The 22,210-nt window shown below is 35.2% G+C and overlaps 1 protein-coding gene across 3 annotated transcripts in view; it reads left to right on the plus strand.

Moving 5' to 3' along the window:
* CSMD3 (CUB and Sushi multiple domains 3) overlaps positions 1–22,210 on the plus strand; it is a 731,455-nt gene that overhangs the window by 604,020 nt on the left and 105,225 nt on the right. For all 3 annotated transcript variants that reach the window (XM_059815714.1, XM_059815715.1, XM_059815716.1), the window contains 7 exons: positions 883–999; positions 6,745–6,954; positions 10,423–10,611; positions 14,561–14,738; positions 17,722–17,867; positions 20,552–20,632; positions 21,798–21,911. In XM_059815714.1, the coding sequence (XP_059671697.1) occupies positions 883–999; positions 6,745–6,954; positions 10,423–10,611; positions 14,561–14,738; positions 17,722–17,867; positions 20,552–20,632; positions 21,798–21,911 (1,035 nt within the window). The remainder of the gene's footprint in view (positions 1–882; positions 1,000–6,744; positions 6,955–10,422; positions 10,612–14,560; positions 14,739–17,721; positions 17,868–20,551; positions 20,633–21,797; positions 21,912–22,210) is intronic.

Below are 22,210 nucleotides of genomic sequence, written 5' to 3' on the forward strand. Positions count from 1 at the left end.
TTCAACAAGATTCAGATATTTGTAAGAGTTTTTTCAGGAGTTAGTCTTCAGTTTCCATCATCATACATTATCATACATCTAGGAACTCTGATACAATAATTGCACTGCTTTATGGTAAATTCTGAAGACAAAGATGCTGTGCTAAAATTTTAGGGGGGTTTATATTCCTTTTTTTCTTTCTTTTCTGCAAGTTACAATTTTTAATTTTGTTTCAAAGGATGTAGCAACTGTTAATCGGACAAAGCTGTTAAACAAAATTGTATTTAACATATTTAACATCTTCAAATATAATACTGAAGTGTAAGCTACTTTATTCACTGATGTCATGCCTGAAAAAAATTAAAATGAAGTTCAAATATAGATTTAGTTAAATTTCTGGAAATATGTGTGTATGTACATTTTCTAAGTTCATTTATTTTATCTCATTTTTAGAACAGTAGAATACAAATGCAGTTTCTAAAAAGCCTCTTGAAATGCTTTGAGTACAGAATCTTTTAAAAATACATTATTATATTATTCAGATGCTGCTTTACAAACTAGTGTGGAATTGTGTGAATGTTGCTACGAGCTGATGTGTGCCGCTTGCCTGTTGACAAGGATGGTGCATGCAGACAGAGTGCAGAGTAAACATCTGTTCTCTTTTCAGGTGCACGCGTCCCCCAAATTAAAACCTAGTCAATTCAGAGTAGATACGTATGTTTAAAGCACCTACTTGTAAATTACTTTGTTACAGATATTTAGTGGTAAAGGAATGTTTGTGTATTTCTTGAAATATAAATCTAGTTATTATTATATTATTAATGTTGGAAGAATCTTCAATGTTCTGGATTAATTTTTAGCTAGTTCTACTACTCTGAAAAATGTCTTTGCTTTTTTTTGCAGCACAATGTGGTGGTGGCATGTCAGACTTCAGCGGGGTGATCCTCAGCCCCGGGTTTCCCGGAAACTATCCTAGCAGTTTGGATTGCACGTGGACAATAAAGCTGCCTATTGGTTTCGGTATATGTTCTTTCATGGATTAGATTTGTTGCGGTTTTTATGGATTCAAACCACTGAACACAGATTTTTAAATACTGTGAATGTTTATCCTGGCAAAAAAAGGAATTATAATTCATTTAAAGAAGTTATCAAAGCCTTAAAAGAAAGAATAGAAAATCTACAAGGTTCTTGGTTTTTCATTTAACATATACTACAATTTTCTGATAAAGACAAAGTTGTTTAATTAGAATTAAGCACAATTTTCTAACTTAACAGGCTTGATTTCTCTTTGTGAGGTCATAAACCCAACAAAAATAAATAGCTATCATTAATATTTTAAACCAAGTCAGTATCAGTTTAGAAGTTAAAGCTACATATGAGTTCATTAATTTATCATTAAGCTTCTTTGCATATCATAGGTGAATATCGCAGCAGCATAGAAGTGTTCTTTGAAGGAACCTCTAGAAACCTCCCACTCAAATTGTCAAGCTTCCCGCTCAGAGTGGAATAGTCAGTAACATAGGATCAAGTCCACTATGACTGGCAGATCCTTTTCAGCATGGTTGCTACTCACCTAATCAATCCCCAGCCTGTACCAACAGATAGGGATGTTGTGGTTCAGACGCGGAACTTTGCACTTCTTGTGCAAAACTTTAAGAAGGGTTTGTTTACTCAGCCCTCAAGTTTTTCAGTGTTTCTCTGGACAGAAGTTGAGCCATTTGGTATATCATCCATGTGCCTTAGTTTAGTATCATCCACAAATTTGTTGAGGATTCATTCTCATTATCCAGGTCTCTCATGAAGACATTGAATAGTGTAAGCTCCCATATCAACCCATAGAATATTGTACTTGTTACTGGCTACCAGTTGGATGTTGAATGGCTGATTATCACCCTTGGAGCCTTGAAGTTCCATTAATTTTTAACCTACTACTTCTCCATCATCAAGTTCGTACATGTTCAGCTTCCAGATGCGAATGCTACAGAAGGTTGAGTCAAAAGTCATAGGAGAGTGAGAGTATATTACATCCACCGTTCTCCCTTTGTCAATTTAATCACAGAAGGAAATAATGGTTGATCAGCTTCTATTTTCTGTTAGCAAATCCATGTTTACTGGTCCTGCCTGAGTCCTTTTTTGTCTTTTTTGCATTTGGAAATTACCTCCAATTAGACAAGTTCTATAATCTTTTTGTAGACTGCAATGAACCTGCAGTTGCCATTGCCCAGGTCCTCTTTCTTGCCTTAAAGGTGGTTGTATCTTCAAACTTTTTCTGGTGACCAGAAATTCTCTCATTCACCATGATTAGGTAATATCAGTGTTTCAATTTTATTGGCTAACCCCTTGAACAACTTTGGGTGGATCCTATATATCCATCATTGCAAAATTTTTATTCAAAACTAGCCAATACAGTTGTCCCATCTAATTTTTTATACTTCTGGCACTTTTGTAGGAGCACGTACACTTGGATTTTTTTCTTTGTATGCTAGTTGAATGGCATGCTGTTTTTTCAAACATGACTCACTATTTTCTATTTTATACTTGCCATCTTCTGTCATCTTCTTTACTTGATGATACAGAATTTCTGGGTCTTCCACAGTAACTGAATGTGACATCCCAAATAGTTTTCCCTTCTGCATCTGTTCAGATTCTTTCTCTCCTCTTTTTAAAATCACTTCTGTGATCTTTTTGATTATAAGTCCCATGAGCCTGGTTCACTTTTAATTTAAATGAAAATCAATTGTTGTGCATAGTTTGTTTGAACTGAATAACATTAAACATTCAGTAACATTGACTTAACAGAATCTATCTGTGGGAAGCATGTTATGTCAGGATAGGGATTTCCATATAGAACCTGATTATTATGTTTGCATTTTGTTCAAAAGTCACAATATTCAAGTCAATAAAGGATTTTTTTTGTACTAGCATTTTATAGAAATAGCATCAATACTTCAATTCTGCCATTACCTGAATTTTAGACAGCTTGATGTGACAGGTTCTAGTGTTTCATCATGACTTGGAATGTTGTCCAGAATCTTCAGATCCCATGCAGATCCCTGCTAGTTTTCCACTTCATGTATAGGAAAACTAAATGCTTCTTTTCCTAGAAGAAAACTAAAACTGCACAGATTGAAATGTGCTTGACATTTTTGACCATTTCTAAACAGGGTATGATTAAAACTGAATAGAAAATTAAAGTAAAATGTCATTGTAAAAATGAAAAATATGACATTTGAAAAGTGATGGCTAAAACTGTTTTTAGTGATACTGTCATTCTACTCCAATGGAGACACATACATCTAACTCTTCTGAGTAGTAAAGAGAAAAACTCAAAAACACCATCATGGGAATCTTCTATAGGTTTTCACTCGTTTCAGTGTTTCTAACAAGATTTTTTCACGGTTAGAAATTACAGATCATAAGCTTTTCCACTTTATGTTAGCTAATTCTGTAATCTAAACCAATGACACTATGTTGATTTCAATCAACTTACAAGGTTACTTTATATGATTTGTTGTTATTTTTTCTGAGATTTGCAAATGTATGAAATACTCATTCAAGAGGGGTGTCCAAACTGCAAAAAGCCATAGAAAAAACAGTCTAACAAGCAGAAGTCTGAGACAAACAGAGGCAGGTGCTACAGGCTGAGCAAAGGATTAATACTTTGGAAGATAGATATGGTTCAGGGACTTGTAGTGAGAGACAGTAGAGTACAGAGAGCAGAATGATGGGCAAAAATATATTAGAGCTGGTTTTGTATCAAACAAAGTGAATGAAAGAGAAAAAGATTGACAGTAAGACAGCATGAGTTGGCAGTTATTAATGACAGCTTAAACTTTGGACAAGTGCCTGGTTCACAGGATCAAATAAAAGGCCAAGCCTACAAATATCACGGATAGAGAAAGAGCAAAGTTTGGATATAACCGGATTCTCTGTGTAGAAAATATTTGGAAGACTGGCAAAGTCAAAGAATGACACTTATAAGCAGAATCTTTCTTATCACATATATACTATCTTCAGATAAACAGAGACAGAAGTGATCAAGGTAACAGTAATTTAATTATGCGCCAAACTTTTTTCCTGTAGTGTATAAAATGTTACATGCTTCAGAAAACCATTCGTAAACTTTACATGGTATCTGGGGAAGAAAGCTCTAAAAGACAGTGACAAACACAATTTAGCTATTACAGTTTAGGAGTTACAAAATTATTCATGACTTGTCAATAATTAATCTGACATTATATCTTTTCTTTCAATTTTACATGAAATCATGTTGATTGTCTTTTCAAGAAACACCAGTAGGACTCAATCATCTTCTTAATGAAAATACTCCCTATGATTCCATAGTTGCACTAACTCCAGACAAAATATAAATTCTACTTTGTTGTAACTTATATAGAAATATGTATAAACAGGAAAATGTTTGAAGAGCCCTGTAACTACTCAGCTGCTGAGCATTTTCTTCTTGTCCTGCCACATAATTGTTGTAATACATCACCTGGTTAGGAAACATAACTTGCTAATGGATAGTAAGCTACCTTCCTGTTCCTTACTGAATCAAATAATCAGCAATTTCTGTCGACAAGATCATCATATGGCACAGTGTGTGTATGAGAATTAATTAATTGAACTGCAAGTTTAGTGGGAGAGGTACTGATAAGTGATGGTTAAATAATATCATTTACATTTTTTTTGACTCAAAAATAATATATATGTTAAGTAATGTAAACAGTGCAGCCACTTCCTCCAGCCACTCCAGCCCAGCCACTCCAGCCCAGCCTAGTTGCCCAGGGACACAAGGTCTCTGCCCAGGCTGAGGGACATGGCTGCCACTTTCCCATTTGCAGGTGCAAACAGTAACAAAGCTGAGCACAGACACACACAGAGAGGACACTGACATGGTTGGTCACACAGACTGCCACAGAAAACGTGCTGCCTTCAACAGCACATGTGTACAGGACTCACACAAAACACAAGCACAGGCAACCAAGTCCCCTCCTCCTCTTGGGCTGGCAGAGGCAGAAGGTCACTAGTGCAGGCACACACACAACACTCTCTAGGTTCACAAGCACACACACATTTGAGGATCCCTTGATTGTCTGCCTGGCACCCCTGTCTGGATTTCAGGCCCCCTTACCCATTTCATGTGTCCCCTACTCACTGGCTGGTCCAGCTTAATGCTTGCTGCAGACCCACAGCGTTCACACACTCATCCCTCATGCACTCCACATTCGCAAGTCCCCCTGGGTGTATCAGCATGGACTTTCTGCCTGCCTGATATCCTGGCCTGGACCCAAGGCCTTCCTACTCACCACTTAGTCCAGTTCAAAGTTTGTTAGCAGATGACACATGTGCACCCACACTAGGATTGGGGAAGATATAGATGCTTGTCCCCCACAGCAGCCAGCACCAGGCACACAGGCTGTGACCTGCAGTCTTCCTCTAACTGCCACCACTGAGCTTCTTACTCACCTCATGCATGCTAGTTTCCCCAGTAATTGGTTTTAAGAACACACCCCATTCCCACCCCAGTGGCTGGAAGTTAAAGACCCTTGCACTCACTTCAAGCCAGGTGCACCGACACACCTGCTCTGATACCAGTAGCTGGCCCCCAGTCCACTCACACTGGTTACCCCCATTAGCTGGTATTCTGGGCACAAGGTCTGTAGAATCATAGAATAGTTTGGGTGGAAGGGACCTTTAAAGGTCACCTAGTCCAACCCCCCTACAATGAGCAGGGACATCTTCAACTAGATCAAGTTGCTCAGAGCCCCTGTAGGAACGTCCCTAGATCCAGAGAGCTATGGCCTCTCACTTGCTCCAGTAGCTGACACCACAGACTGCAGGGCACCCACACCCCTGGTCTGACTCTAGTAGCTGGTTTGTTTCTTGTCATTGGCTACATGTTTGCTTTGTCAGGTCTGTGGCTTTGTATATTTTGGTTTCTGGTTTCCCCCTTTTCTGTTGGTTTCCCAATTGATCAAGTCCCTGATCAGATAACCTGGCTTGAATAAACATTCTCACACTCTCACTCAATTAGTGAGATTGACCAGGTTTGGTTCTCATCACTACTTCCCTCAGGTTTGTCTCCCTCTATGTTCTTGTTTATGGCTTCCTTTCTTATTTTCTCTTGTTTCATTGAAAAATATTCTTGACCAGATACCCTTAAAGGAGCAGACACTCTCCTTCCACATACCTTTACAATATATACAATCCATATGATATGCATAATTTTTACTGTGCCTCATTATTTTTATATATATATAATTCTTAATATATACAAGCTGAGAGAGCTCGGTTTATGTAAAACTGAAATGCGGCTATCTCTGGGATAGAATTGTGTCACTTTTTTTTTCCCAGGTGTGGCACACAAAGCATTTTTTTTTTAATAGAACTGGAGACTGTTTCATGCAATTAAAAACAGGAAAGATTTAACTAAATTGAAGGTATTTGATGTTCAGAACTGAAATTTGCCCTAAATACACAAACAAGAAACTTTGCCAAAAAGTGGCGTGTAAAGTTCAACGCTTTTGATCATGTTAGTATTTCAGTGTTAGCATTTCTTACCTTGCCAACCTCTCAGAATTGGTAACACATGAGGAGAAAGAATGCTTCAAACTTAATTCCATGGACTGCATCTGGGAGCGTAACACATGCATTTCCACTGGTTACATTATTTTCTGATATTATCATTGTAAAATGTACATACTTTATTTTCCCTCCTGGTATTGATACTGGTGACTTTTGTTTACTGATGATGTTTTTCAGGTGTGCATTTGCAATTTGTGAATTTCTCAACGGAGACAATACATGATTACTTAGAAGTTAGGAGTGGTTCTACAGAAACTAGTACTGTTATTGGGAGACTAAGTGGACCTCAGCTACCAGCCTCTCTGTTCAGCACAACTCATGAAACCAGCTTATATTTTCACAGCGATTACTCACAGAACAAACAAGGATTTCATATTGTATATCAAGGTGAGATTTTGACATTTTTACGTGAGAACAAGGTAGCTGTTGAAGGTTATTTCTTTTTTTGGTATTCCTAAAAGATGAACATGGAATAAAAGATTTTGTGTGTTTCAACCGAAAGTGTTGTGCCTCAAGATCAAACAGAAGAATGCAGAAAATTAAGATGAAAAAGGAAAAATAATTGCATTTTCTCTTTAAAAAGCAGTTTAAATGTAGGAAAACAGATAATTTCTTATATCTCAATTTAGTTGGCATATTAATTTATGTTGCATGGCTTTACAAAGTAAGCATCTCTATTGTTCAGTCTTTGTAAGCATATGGGAATCTCAGTTTTGTGTCAGGTTCTGGAAAGGGAAGATCTAAATATCATTTTAGAGTACTGGATCTATGTAGGCTAGTATAGTATAACGCCAACTCAGAAATCTCCAAATCCATTTTATTTCCTAGTTGGCAATATAGCTGGAAGGTTGTTCTTGTACCCAAACAGGTCATACTGAGCTGGTGAAGACTGCAAGATCATAATTCTATTTATATAATTGCAGATTCATTTAAAAGGGATTAGATCACCACTGTTCACAAAAAAAGGTCAAATGTATATTTTAAACTATACCTGTTTTCATGATATGAATAATGTCAAAGGATGATTTAAAGAGTTCTTACTTTAGAGCAGTCTCCTATTAGTCTCAATAGTAACAAGTCCAAATTGACTTGAACTCTATGTAACATTCTGGAAGTGAGCTACTGTAAAAAGTGTTAGCCTTTAAAGAAAAAGTCAGTTTATGACTTAAATTGCCTTGTAAGATTTTATTCACTTCTTATTTGGAATATGATACAATTCGTAGGAGTAAGGGAACTTTAAAAGCTACTGCTAAGAGGGCAGTAAAAGACTTAAGACCATATACTATTACTGCTATTAACAGTAATCATTTTGGAGACACTGTTATTTGTCAAAGAATTAAAAAAAAAGCTCCTGCCTCTGTTTTTAACCAAATAAGAGAGTACTGTTTCTTTCAAACATTTTCAATCTGTGATCTTCTGATTTTAAAGATTTTGCATAGCATATTTGTTCTCAGTTCTGTAATAAGAAGTCAATGTTTCAAATCTTCTTGGAAAGATCATCAAGATGTGTGAGAGAGGCTTATTTTCAAATCTTACTTGTTTGCTGTAAAATCTTTGATATTCATAGTTCATTATAGGGCCCTTTAATTCTTCTGAGACAAACAAGTAAAATTATAGACAGGTTTATTTCCACTCTTCCTTAAACATAAGAATGTAAAAACAGAAAACCCCTACTGGATCAATAAAAAAGCTCCATCTATCTCAGTATGGTATTTCCAAATGGCAAAAAGAAATGCTACTTAGCAGCACAGAAGCCTAGCTAGTTTCTTTTGTACTCTCCCAACATCCACAGTTGTTGTCAGACTCTTAATTCTATTACTGTGGGATTTGATGGCATTTTGTATTTACTTCAAATTGATCTAGTGCCTTAGACCTGCGTAATATAAGCACCGTATCTTGTTTGGAAATCTCTACGCCATCTTCAGCAGTAAAGATGGATACAGAGAATTTGTTGAGTTTTTCTCTCTATGGCATCCTAATCCATAAAAGTCCCTTTTTTCTCCTTTGTCATAAATTGTCCCACCAGTTCTCTAGCTGACTTCTTGCTTCTGATGTTGTCAAATAATTTTTTCATGATCACCTGAGACATCTTCTGCAAGACATTTTTCAAATTATTTTTGCTCTCTTTATTTTCTGTTTAAATTTGACCTGCTATGTTTTATGACTTTTTGGAAAGGCAGGCTTTCATTATTTAAATGCCAACCTTTTCCCTATTGTAGCTTCTTTAACTTTACTACTGAACCACTTTAGTGGTTTTTTTATTCTGAATTGTAGATCATGTTTTACCTGGTCTTTAAAATAGTGTCAATTAGCAGATTCCAAGCTGTATTACCTAATTTTTGTATAATTTCCTTTCCAGAAAATTGAATATCCCTGCGCTGGGCTTATTGGACTTGCTCCCTCCCAGTACAATCAAACTGCATTATGACCGCTATTATGGAGCAGCTCTCCCATGAATACTTCTCGAACTAAGGCTTGAGTACCAAGCTGGTTCAAATCTAAAATAACATCTTTTCTTGTGGACTCTCAAACTGCTTGTTCTAGGAACAATTATTTCCTGCATCCAAAATTTTATTTCTTCAAGTCATCTTGATGAGGTGGATAGTAGTAATGGAGTATCCAAATATCTGTTGTATTTTTGCAGCTTCTCTTATTTTACTTAACCTTTCCTGTTCGCTATCATTTTTCTGCTTAGAAGTTTGTAGAAGCAGCTCAATACTACACTTATATTTCTGGAGTTTTAATTTCCACCTATGAGTATTCTATAATGCTTCTTTTTTTCTGGTAATATTTTTCTTCTATGGCACTTAATATAATTTCTAAACAACAGTGCGCTCTCCCACCTGGAAGTCTCTGCCCTCTCAGTCTTGGAAAGGTGGTCACCTGACAACACTGCATCCTGCTTGCTGCTCTATGCTCTGAACCTTTCACTTCAGGGCTCTTGGTTTGTTCAAGCATTCTAGATCCCACCTCCTGTGGTTTAGGCTCCTATATTGGTGTGAAAGGGCTTCTTAGTTTGGCTCTTGTTCTGTTGCTTAATACTGTATGCATCACTCAACATGCAGTGTAGGCTACCTGATTTGCTTTTCCTATTTATTGTAATTCTGCTGTTTGCCATTCTCCTGCACTTTTTTTAGAGGTGCGTTGGCTGTTAGCCTCCTCCCTGTCATGGCATCACATCAGTCTTCTGTACCTGTTAGTTTTTTCCCATGCTTCTAGTTTAGATTTTCTTCTTCAGCCTTTTTAATTTTCATTGTCAGTGGCTTGGATCCATTTTGATTAGGGTGTACTTAAGGGTGTACTTGGAAGCAATTCATAGTCTTAAAGAGCCACTCAGTGGCCTACCTTTTTGAAGATCTAAGTGGAGAAAACACAAAGTCTAAATTCCTTTCTATTCTCTTCTTCTGTAGTGCAGTACTCCTGTACTTACTAAAATTAAAATACAAAATTAAGAAGCTACTCTCATTTTTGCCTTCCCAGACTCTGTTCCAAAAACCTGTAGGGTAGGGTGTTGGGTGTGTGTTTGTTTGTTTACACACACACACATATATATATTATCAGAGTGTAAAGAACATAAAATCACTTAAACTTAGGTTGTAGTATTATGTTTTCTTTATGAGGTTTGGAATTGGAAATTAATTTTTATGCGTATTTCCAAAATTGATGTGGTAATGTTTCACTGTGCTTCTCCTGATATAGGACCAATGATTTTGATTGTCACTGTGACGGAACTTAAGTCATATGGGATGTCCATGATTTTTTAATTTTATTCTAATGAAAAGCTTTTATTTTTGAAGTAATAAGAACTTGTATTTTACTTTTTTTTTCCCCATTATTATTATTTTTTTATTTCAGCATATCAGCTACAAAGCTGTCCTGACCCTCGACCATTTCGTAATGGTTTTGTTATTGGGAATGACTTTACTGTGGGACAAACTATTTCATTTGAGTGTTTTCCTGGCTACACATTAATTGGAAATTCAGCTCTGACTTGTCTTCATGGCATCAGCCGTAACTGGAATCATCCTCTGCCCCGGTGTGAAGGTATGTTCTGGGTGATCTATGAACCCTTCATTATTTGTAAATTTTTGTAAGGACTGTTAACTGAAATAATTTCAGCTTTCCATTTTATAGAGACCTGTATTTTTATATTGTGTTCTTTGTAGAGGAAGTGTTCAATTTTGCACATGAAAATTTTTGCAGAGAAGCTGAAATGTTTCATGGAAGTATGAAATCTCTGAAAACTTATCTGAGAGAATAAGATTATTTTTGGAAGGTTAGTTTTAAGGTCTGAAGTGTGGAGGCCTGTGCTGCTTTTTAATCTGGGTGGTGCTACAGAGTAAAAGCTCTGCACTGAATCAAGAACAAAGGATTCAAAAATTGAATTTCCCAACTTAAGCCACTTACGTTCTGTTTTGTCAGATAGAAAAAAAATGTCAAAGGTGGCATAAAGTGCAGTTGTCCTCCAGTCAATGCTGTGTGACGTCCTTTCTACATATATTTTTTTGTGAATGGGAAATTTTTAAAAATGATACTTTTTTAAAATTTTACACTGATATGCTTGTAGCAAGTAAGCAGATTCAAGGAACTGTGGCTTACACATAGCTGAAATTTTAAGGAGACAGAATGAATGTATATGATGATTCTGTAGAAGTGTTATCTTATCCCTAGCTATGCTGAAAGGAACCTGTACCTAAGCAGCAGGTCAAAGAAGGTCAGTTGTCTATTGCCATCAGACTCTGAAACAGACAAAAATGGATGTTTTGGTAACAGAGAAATCTCTTTGAGAAATATCTGTGCACCGCAAAATCTATTTGTGGAACTAAGGAATGAATTTTCTTCCATATGAAATAATTAGTTTCTTCTGGAACCTCCAGCTTTGTCACAATTGTGGCAACACTCAGACAGCAATGTTAGGTTCCTGGAAAAAAATAGACACAGTGAAGATACTTCATATTCAAAACTGTCATCGCAAAATCCTACACTCCTAGGACCACAAGATCCAAACACATTTAGCAATTAAGTTATTGGCTGTAAAGTTCTTTATATGCCTAAACATAGGTTTCCACAAAGATGATATCTGTACAAGGTGTTGAGTGCCCACTTTCATATGCCATAAAGACCCACCACAGTTTCAGGAGGGGTATTCAGGACCTGAGTTAAAGGCCTAACTTCCCTCTATATCGAACGCTAAAAGCTCATCATTAAGAATGGAATCCTCAATACCGAGTGAGTTGAAGAGGAATGCCTGAAAAAGAAAAAAGAAAATAATAAGCCACCTTCTTTTCTGCATTTTTGCATTGTATTCTGAATCATCTACCTAAATTTAGGCACTTAAATTAGAAGCCTCATTACTCAAAATTCCTTCTGGAGTCAGTGAGCCACAGGCATTTCTGGGGGATGTGGTAGCTAAATTAAGACGCATCTGTTACTGAATTCAGGAGGAGAAGCCTTATCATATAAAAGAGAGATGACACCTACACTGTCTGTCTTTTGAAAGGAGAAGAAGTTAATTCGTCACAATTAAGTTTCAACACACATATTCTGGATCCTGAGTGAATAGTAATGGTTCATGTCTTAACTGCTAAACAGCTTAGTTTTTCCCTATTACTTAGTTCTAGCTGTACTTTCTGTGCCTCAGAGTCAAGACAAATCCTTTACTGAATGGAGTGATTCTGTTTCTTTGAATTACTCTACTGGAACCAAGAATTTAATTAGTAAGTTCCAAGACGCCCAAAGTACGTTGCCGTTCTGAGTATCACTTTTGATGAAGTTCCTGAACAGTGGCTGGAAGTTCTTTGTTTCTACTTAGTGTGATATGAAAAGATGCAGATAAAAAAATCAACCTAATTGATAATGGAGATCTAATGTGTGTGCTGTGCTGCATGACTACAGACTACCAACTTTACTCAGCTCCCAGGGAAATTTCTTAAATTACACAGGGTTTTGTGCAAATATTTACTGTGGTATTTTTAGTAGAGAGTTTTATATGCTACAGATATTTTTGAGTTTTTTTTTTTTTTTTCTTGTAGAAGGAAAGAGATAATTAGGTATCTTCTAGTTGTACTTGGTTTGATTTGAGATAAAGGCCTCATGTTCAAAAGCATTAAAATGAAGTGGGCTTTTTTGTATATGCCTAGTGTGGGAAGGCAGGATGCGGGCCCCTGGGGTGGTCCTGTGCAGGGCAGGATGCGGGCCCCTGGGGTGGTCCTGTGCAGCTGATGGATCAGAGCTTGTTCTGAGAGAGACAAAGACGGGCCTGTGGAAAATTACAAGCGAAGCAATAAATAAGGGCTACGTGGCAAGGACTGGGCGTCCTTGAGAAGTGAGGATGTAGATAACAAGTAGTTATGATCAAAGTAGAAGGGAGTTATACAGCTGCTCAAACTGCAAGTAGAAGAACATAAACAAAAGTAACTGTTAGGCTCAAACTGCAAGTAGACGTATGTTTTAGGCTCAGCCAATTAGGATCTAACAAGTAGGTGCGTATTAGGTCTAACGGTATAAATATGTGTTGCTTGAATAATAAAAGGGGACTATGCTTTATCACTCATATTGAGTCGGACGCATCGGTTCCTTCAGCCGCGAACCGTTGGTCAACTCCTGGCATCGGGGAACTCCCGACATCTTCGGGAAACTCCCAACAGCCTAGTGCCAGAAATGTACAGTATGTTTTCAATTAATATTTGCTTAAACATCTTTATTGTAAGGCAGCATGTACTAAGGCTTGTTTAATGCCTCAGACTTCTTGAAGCGGGCAATCTGAATCAAATATCACTAAACATGGTTCCTGTTTAAACAGTTTTGTTCTCTTTTCCTTGCATCCAAATGCACCTAAAATCCCTCTAACCTGTGCTCAGCACTATCTAACACTCTCTGACCCTTCTTAACTCATCTCCTTCACTTTCATCCTTTTTGAATCTGTTCTCTTTCCTTTTCCAAGAAGCTAAAAGCTGAAGAAAGCAGTATACCAGGTGTTGAGTCTGAATGGATGAGGTGTGACTGTGAAAGTCTCCTTACCCTACAGTTCAGCACCAAATTATATATATAAACCATAACACATGCTTTACCTAAAAACAAACAATGCATAATTCCTATATGTCAAACCTATATTTCCAACAACCTGTTTTCTGGTTAGAGGTTCTTAAGCATATTTTAGGGAATCTACGTTACCATTCCATGCCTGTTTGGGGGGAAGTGGGGAGGAATGTATGCAAAATGAAACGAATTATACTGTTTTATGCTTTCTTCACGTTTCCAGAACTAGGCTTCTATAACATAATTTCTCTTCTGTAATAACAGGGTGGTGTCATATTCAACATGCATCTGAAATCTCTGTGGAGAAAATCATATAGTTTGGATGAATAGTTTTCCTGAAATGCATAGTTATGAAAGTTCAAAAACTGTATGGTCAGTCTTGCACTGTATGATGTCTAAAATTAGTGTACTTCAACAAGAACTACAGAAAGGACTCTTACTTTATCTACCAGAATTTATCTCAGGAAATGCAAAATTGCTGTTCATACTGTTGCACACAATATTTTCATTTTCAAATTCCCCTCTAATTTTCCCCCATGCATATGTCTTCTCTCACTTCATAATGTTGGTTGGCTACCTTCTTGTGACAATAAATGAAAGCAATTAATGTGTTTCACTGCTAATTTGTAGATGGTGTTTACAGAAAGCTGTAACAAAGTGGTTTTCAATTGTGCAGGGAATAATTTAACCCAATGTCTAAATATTACTTTAGTTCCAGTTCTGATAGTATTTATGACATCACAATTACTTTTTTTCTTTTAGATTTGACCAACGTCAAAATAGACTTCTGACTCTCTGCAAAAAGCTCAGTAAAATCTGTTTTCTATACACAGCAATAGTTTTACATAATCTAGTTATAGTGTACCATATGTATTTAAAAGTATGACTTTTATATGATCTAAGAAGACTGCAAGAAGCATATAACATTTTTTAAAAACAAATGTCTTTTTTATAGCCCTCTGTGGAGGAAATATAACTGCAATGAATGGCACCATATACTCTCCAGGATACCCTGATGAGTATCCAAACTTTCAAGACTGCTTCTGGCTTGTAAAAGTACCACCTGGGAATGGAATCTACATCAATTTCACAGTTCTCCAAACAGAGCCAATATATGATTTCATAACTGTCTGGTAAGAAAACACTTTTGACATTTATTTAATCTTCATGTGACATTATGCAACAAAGTATGAATGAAAAAGAGTATATTTGGGATTTCTCCCTTGACACTGGTTTTCTGTCTAGGGTAAATGAGTGATTTGCACTAATCCATGTTTTCCAATGTACAATTCTCTATGCTATCATGATGTTTCATAGTCCTTGTCTTAAGAATTCAAAAATAATAATAGTGTGCCTCAGTTTCTCGATGAAGAAAACTTTTCAGAAGTATTATATAACAGCTTATCGACAACCAAGAGAAGTAATACTTAAGAAAAGTGTGATAATAAGCAGTTGCAGCTGTATTACAATGTTCTAGAGTGTCAATATAAGAAACAACAGCAACACTTGCTTCATTTCTTCTAAGCTGGCTTCTTTTAAACTGTTAAGAGTACATAAAAGGAGAGACTCTATTTGTATTTGTCTCTGACAAAAAAAGTTGAGCTAATAATAGCTGTAAACAAATTATATTCTCTATATACCTGAAACCATGTCTATCATGAATCTTTTCAGACAATGAAGCCCCCATTTTTCTTAGTTGCACAGTTAGTAAAGGCAGGAGGCTGTAACCAAGTCTAATAGCTCCTATAGTAATCTTGAAACTGTCACCAGTGAGTCTCCTAGCCATTTCAACAGCGGCTAAGACCTTTTGAAAGCTTGCCTAAAACAATAATCCACTGATTATTGAATCTGCAGATTAAAAATCTGCAGGTTGAGAGAGTAATCGTGTAATCTGAGTAGTGCAAAATGATGAGAGACAATTTGGAATATTCATTTTATGTTTCTGTTGCACAGAAATCTAATTTGGATTCATGTAAGTTCATATAACTCAGGATTTCATTCCTACTTTCCTAAACATTAAAAGGTTCTCTAGACACTTTTTTGATAATTTCTGTAGGTCCTGGGTTTTTTTCATCTTGTATGCTACAAACTGTCTTGTCCTACATCCCAGATACTCGATTGCTTTGCCTTGAAGTCTAACCAAATTTGATCAGAATACATACCCAGACTATTGCCCTGATAAAACTCAGATAATTTTGAATCCCTTTAACTCTTCATCACTTGTTTTGTGTATAAAATTTAGGCTGATATTCAGAATCTTTCCTGAATTAAATGATACTTTTGTGTGCATACAGACATCTTTTCTCTATTTCATCCCACAAAAACTAGAACACTACTGTCCACTTCTAGTGCTTCTTCCATTCGGCTCTTCCTTTCTACCAAGTGATTTCATGTGCTTTCAGTTGTACTCCTGGCTGTGCTACAAATTTAGTTCTTACAGTAAAAGTAATTGTATATACCATGACAAAGGTAAAAACTCTGTTTTATTTCATTATGTGTTCTTTGATGATTTTTTTTTTTTTAGAAGTTTTGTATCCTATTTCGATTAACAACACTTTTAGGAGAATGTTCTGAAATTAAAGCCTCTATTATGCTATTCATGCATATATCATCTGTGTTGTTACTTATGTATGATTTATATACCTGTATAAGCTTTCATGATGGCTGTGTAATTAAATAGCTTATACCACTTCTGGATATTATTTTTTTACAGAACTGATCAGAAATTTTTATAGCCTTTCCAATTGAAAAAATAAATTTTATGCACAATTCAAATGCTTCTTCATATTATACTATTTTCCTGATAAAGCAGAAGGGGAAGGGGTGATGTGAGAGAATTTGAATAAATTTATTACTGCAAAATTTTCAAAATAAAAAATATCCATAATTTTATTTTGAAATTATTTTCAGTAAATAAAAAATATCCATAATTTTATTTTGAAATTATTTTCAGTTAAAATATCTTATGCCGATAATAATTAGAAAATTTAAACTTTTAATGTTCATTAGTTCTGATCTGGAAGGAAGGGAGTATGAAAATTCAATGCCCCTGAATCATGATTTTGTCCTCTGTACAGTTCCACTATTGTTTAGCACTAACTTTGATTTAATTTTTCTATTGAAAAAAGTATTTAATTCTTCCATAAGGTAGCAGAGATCTTACCAGCAATACATATATTGTCTAAATCATAATAAACAGTACAAAATAATATTGATCAATAAATGTGAACAAGGATTTAAGAAATTAGTCAACTGCATGTCATACTTAGTTTTGGTTAAAACTACCAACATTCCTATGAATGTTTACCTGAGCCAAAGAGAAGCAACCATTTATATAAAATGCATGGCATATCTCTCTCAGCAAGAAATTGTTTCAGAAAACTCTAAACAAGTTATAAAAACAAACTTTAAATGAATCCTTATATGTCCATATGTACTATAAATTATAGCATTATAATATTTAATTGTGGAGTGGAAAAAGCTAGGTTAAAAAATTCTGACATCAGAGAATTTCTAAAAGTAGCATCCTTAAAATAATATTTATAAATAAAATCTGCAGTTATAAATGTCTATATGCAGATTTCAAGTGGAATCTTGTATTCCGTAGAGTTTAAGCATTTTGTTTTTATTTTTAGCGAAACCAATATTCACTCATTGTCTTTTAAAAATTAAATAGTATTCATTTCTTAATTTTCCTAGAAATGGCCAAATCCAAAACACTGGCGGAGATGAGCAGTATTAGGTTTACTTATTTTCTGATAGCCACATTTGAAAGCATAGATAAGTAAATATGAGCAGAGTTTGTGACAGGAAGATGAAGTACAATCACAGATTCAATCATTTTGAGCTTGCTGCAATTTTTATTTAAAAATAAGAAAAGGTGTTTGAATGGAGCATCTTGCTTTCTAATAAATTTTGATGGTCCTCTAAGCTACTACCTGCTATACTCCAATCCACATACAGAATTCCAAAAGGCTTAATGTCTGGTTTATCTAATTTTAGATGACTCATGCCTTTTAGAGTAATCTAGAGAAATTTTACTACTTTATATTAAAATTTGGGTAAATTAAAATGTTTGTTTGGGCAACAACATCTTCTTGTATCTGTTTTTCTTAGGGATGGACCAGACCAAACTTCTCCTCAAATTGGACAATTTAGTGGCAACACTGCATTAGAATCAGTCTATAGCACTTCCAATCAGATTCTGATCAAGTTCCACAGTGACTTTACTACCAGTGGCTTCTTTGTACTTAGTTACCATGGTAAGTGTGACAAATTGCACTTTTTTACTGTCTGTACTGATTACTGCAGGACGAAAACTCATGAAAAAATTACTTTAATTACTTTTTTCTAAGAAGAGTTGATATTGTTAACATGACTGACCACCACTAGGGTAATGCAATCATATGAAAGGCTAATATGAATGATGAAAACAAGCTATTTTCTTGACCAGATATTAAATTTACTAGCAGTCAAGCAAAAAAAGAATGCACTGTGAAGAGACATAAGCAAAGAAGGTAGCATCAAGACCCTATAGTTCAAGGTGCTCATCTTCTCACTGCTTACAATGCTTCTAAAATTCCTTTGTAATCGAAATGTTTGTGGGGTTCATTAAATTTCTCGTAGATATTCAAATATTTTGAACAAAGTACTGTTGTTCTAGAGATTTCAATGATGGTAAGCTACTCTGTGTAGTTAACGTTAAACTGCCCTTGAATTAAATACTGACTGAATGAAAATGCGTAAGTATTAATGCACCAAATTCTACCTCTTTTTGTAGTCATTCAAACCTTCTGTGGCCAAGTGTTCTCTTGCATTCCTGTCATTACAAGGAAACAGATTCAGAAATCAGGGTGTTTTTAGGTGCTCTGTGAATGCCTGTTGGATTGACTATTCCAGGAAACCCGGACAGACTACAGTCTGTTTTCTGTATCCTGATCATATTTTGTGACTAGAAAGCTTTCTTTTTGACTTAGTAAAGACCAAAGTGAATACAGATAGGCAGAACTGGGAGGATTAAAGGAACTTTAATCTAAACAAAACAAAGCAAAACAAAAAAGACCTAAATCCCACAATGAAAAAACCAGCAGCAACAGCACTTGAATTGATTATGGCGTATAGACTCCAGAAGGATTAGGCAGAGAGGGGTCAGAATTTTCATTCCAGATCTGGGCATTTAAATTGCATATAGCAGTTTGTGAAGGACAAACTGACCCTTTGTGTTCATCAATATATGAATTGATATGTATTGATATATATGACTGCATCAGTATATGACCAAACACATGTGAAAATGCTCATATCTGGCAATAAATTGTCTCTAAAGAACTTGATCTCCGTACTTATTTCTTTTGTTATTGTGGAAATTGTCATTCCACAAGTGTAGGCTCTAATGTGTAGTAAAGATGCAAACTGAGCAGCACAAAAGATTATTCATGAAGAAACTTAAAACACTTTCTGGATTGATGTTGTCGAGATAAATAAATCTCTCAGTATCCTTGAGTCTGTGACCCTTCGTATCAGCTACATACAATTTACAGCAATAAAGGCAAGGCAGTGAGAGGAGTCAAATTTATTTACAACAGAGAATTTGAGGATTAAAATGAACGATACCCCTAAATGAGAGACATTTGAGAGAAATTATATGAATTGTTTATTGAATCCATTTTTTAATTATGTTGGTGATTTTTTTATTACTCTTTTTTTAAAAAAAATGCAAGTGTTCCATGTTTGCTTGGTGTGTTTTATTTTAAATTACTTTATCCTAAGGCAGGATGTTAGCTTTCTGACTCACTGATTTAATTGGGTCTTCATTATACAATCGACAAAAAGGAGTGGAATAGGAAGATGTCAAATATGGGTGACTCAGTAGCATCAAAAGATCTTACCTGCATAAAATATAAATTTTGTGATTGACAAAAGTTTGACCAATGTGATTACCAAAAGATCCAAGTACAGGAAGTAACAAAGATGCGTATAACTGAAGCTGAATTGTCATCTGTCATAAGTAGATGATGTTTCCTTGCTAATGAGAGATGCTATAAAACAATAGTATATGAAAAAGTAGTATCAGTGAAAACCAGGCATTCTTGACTCATTGATCAACCTGAGTATACATGTTAAAAGGCAGAAGACTACACTGTCAGTATAAATACTTCAGTGTGACTTCTTTGATGGGATTTCTGACCTAATTGCATACAGATTGAAGGGAATTTTGTCTGTGTCCAAACACAGGACCAATAGGTTCTCTGTAAAAGAACAAGGTTATATAGCTTCTGCATACTCTTCCAACTTGTCTTTTTTATCATTTGTTTCACCTAATTATTTTGCCTTGCTGTTGCATACATGTGTTAAAACTCAGAAAATTATTTCATGTGAGACTTCAAATGAGAAGTTTGAAAGCAGAATTATTCTCTGACCCTATCTGCAGGTGAGATGTGCTCCACAACTATTCATTTACTGGGAAATTTCACATTCAAAACGCTTCTGTCCATCAGTTAATCTGCCTCTGGGTAGAATCTTTTGGATTCTAGAACTTGTCTTTATTACATAAAGTTTCAAAAGTGGAAGAGTTCTGCAGTAAAAATGTATTGTAAAAAAATCAAAAGAAACCAAACATCAATTGCACAATACAAAAAATATTTGCTTTTCAGATGAGATCACTTAAGTGAGAAAATTGGCAACCACTTCTAAGCTGCTTAGGTTATTTATGAAGAGGATTTTGCCACTGAGATTAAATAACTAATTAAGAACACAGATGCAACTTCAAATTTTTAATTAATTCAGAAACTCATAAGTTTCTTTTGATTCTCTTGAAAGTTTCAAAGTAAACAAATAGATGTTTATTTTTATCCTGTTAATGTGGGTATTAACTCAGTTATGTTTGCATGGTTATGTTAACTGTCTAAGTATGGGGATGTCAGCTGTGCTTTTTTCTTGTTTATAGCCTATCAGCTCCGGGTCTGCCAGCCTCCAGTAAACATACCAAATGCTGAAATCCTAACTGAGGACGATGAATTCGAAATAGGTAATATAAGAGAAAATAAAAATAACCTTTGTTTCAAAAAAAAAGGAGTGCTATGCACAGAAATTTCTTGCTTTTCAGGATGCAAATCATGCCTGTAATATGTTAGATTTATCTTTGAAAATAAAATCTTTAAGAATTCATTCCTCTTCCCTATACTTCCTGATTCCCATCTATGTTTCAGAGATCACATATAAGTAACACAGTAACTCCTTTCTAATTAACTTCATTTTAAATTACATTTTTTCATACTGTTTAATATAAAACATTGTCTTATACTGAAACAAACAAACAAAACACACAAAAAATCATGTAGACAGTGGTATATTCTATACCAGAATTAAGAATTAAGGTTGTGTGACCTGAAGGGTAAAATCAAATTTGTAAAGATTAGGAGGATCTGAGAAGAGGATGGCATTCTGACCTTCAAAGACCTCTTAATATAACTTAGCCACCTATCATTCAAAGAAATAAGACTTAGATGTCAGATGTCTGACCAGCTAGTTTTGCTCACTTCATGGCAAAGAAAAATAAATTTATTTTTAATATATACCAATATTTGATTAGTTATATTGATAACAAAGAGAAAAGACTTTTTTTTTTTTCTTTTCCACTCTGTAATCTGGACCAAAGAGACCTGCTGGGATGTACAAATTTTTACTTTTATTGGTACCTAAAACTATATAATTTTTTAATTTCGTAATTAAAAAATGACAATTTCTTATTGTCACCATGCCAAATTTAGATGTCCTGAACTAAATCCAGTTCCTATTTAATTTTTTCCCCTCAGGATTGTATGGGTTACTGACTTGATTTTATGTCTTTATTTAGTTTCATAATCATTATCCAATAAATTATATTGCTTAAAGCTTTGTGGACACATGGTTCACACAGCATCAGTCAAACCCAGACAAATTAGCAAACTATCCAACTAGTAAGGTGGTGGAAAACAGTGATAGATGCAGCATAGTGTGCAACACTGTGTTCGTTTACCACATTTCTTAAACTAATCAAAGTTGTTTATGCCAGAGGTCATTTAGCCCATTATATATGGCAGCAAGATACTTCATTAATCAATAATGTTTTCAAAGCTAAAAGTCCCAGTTAATTGTTGTTTAATGTTTCTTTTGTTTGTTTGTGTTTTGTCTTGTTTTGTTCTTCCAAACAGGAGACATAATAAGATACCAGTGTCAACCAGGCTTTACGTTGGTTGGTAATGAGATTCTGACATGCCGACTAGGTGAAAGGCTTCAGATGGATGGAGCACCACCTACTTGTCAAGGTTTTTTTCCTTTTTCTTTTCCTCCTGCCAGGCCAGCTGAATGGTGATTCCTTAAATACCCTCCACTATCTCTTTGCATAAGATAGCACATTGAAAATATTTCAGACTTTTTGATGATATTTCCTATATTATTACTGTTTGTTATGGTGAATATCCATCAAATAGTAATGCAAAATAATTAGTAATGTTTTAATGAATTTCATGAGTTTAAGGGCTGCTGCTCTACTTTTTTTGGAGGAAGTCTAAATTTAATAAATAATGAGATTATTTAATTTTATCTAGAATGTAAGAGTATGAAA

Source organism: Gavia stellata, chromosome 3 (genome assembly GCF_030936135.1).
Source record: "Gavia stellata isolate bGavSte3 chromosome 3, bGavSte3.hap2, whole genome shotgun sequence".
NCBI classification, from domain to species: domain Eukaryota; kingdom Metazoa; phylum Chordata; class Aves; order Gaviiformes; family Gaviidae; genus Gavia; species Gavia stellata.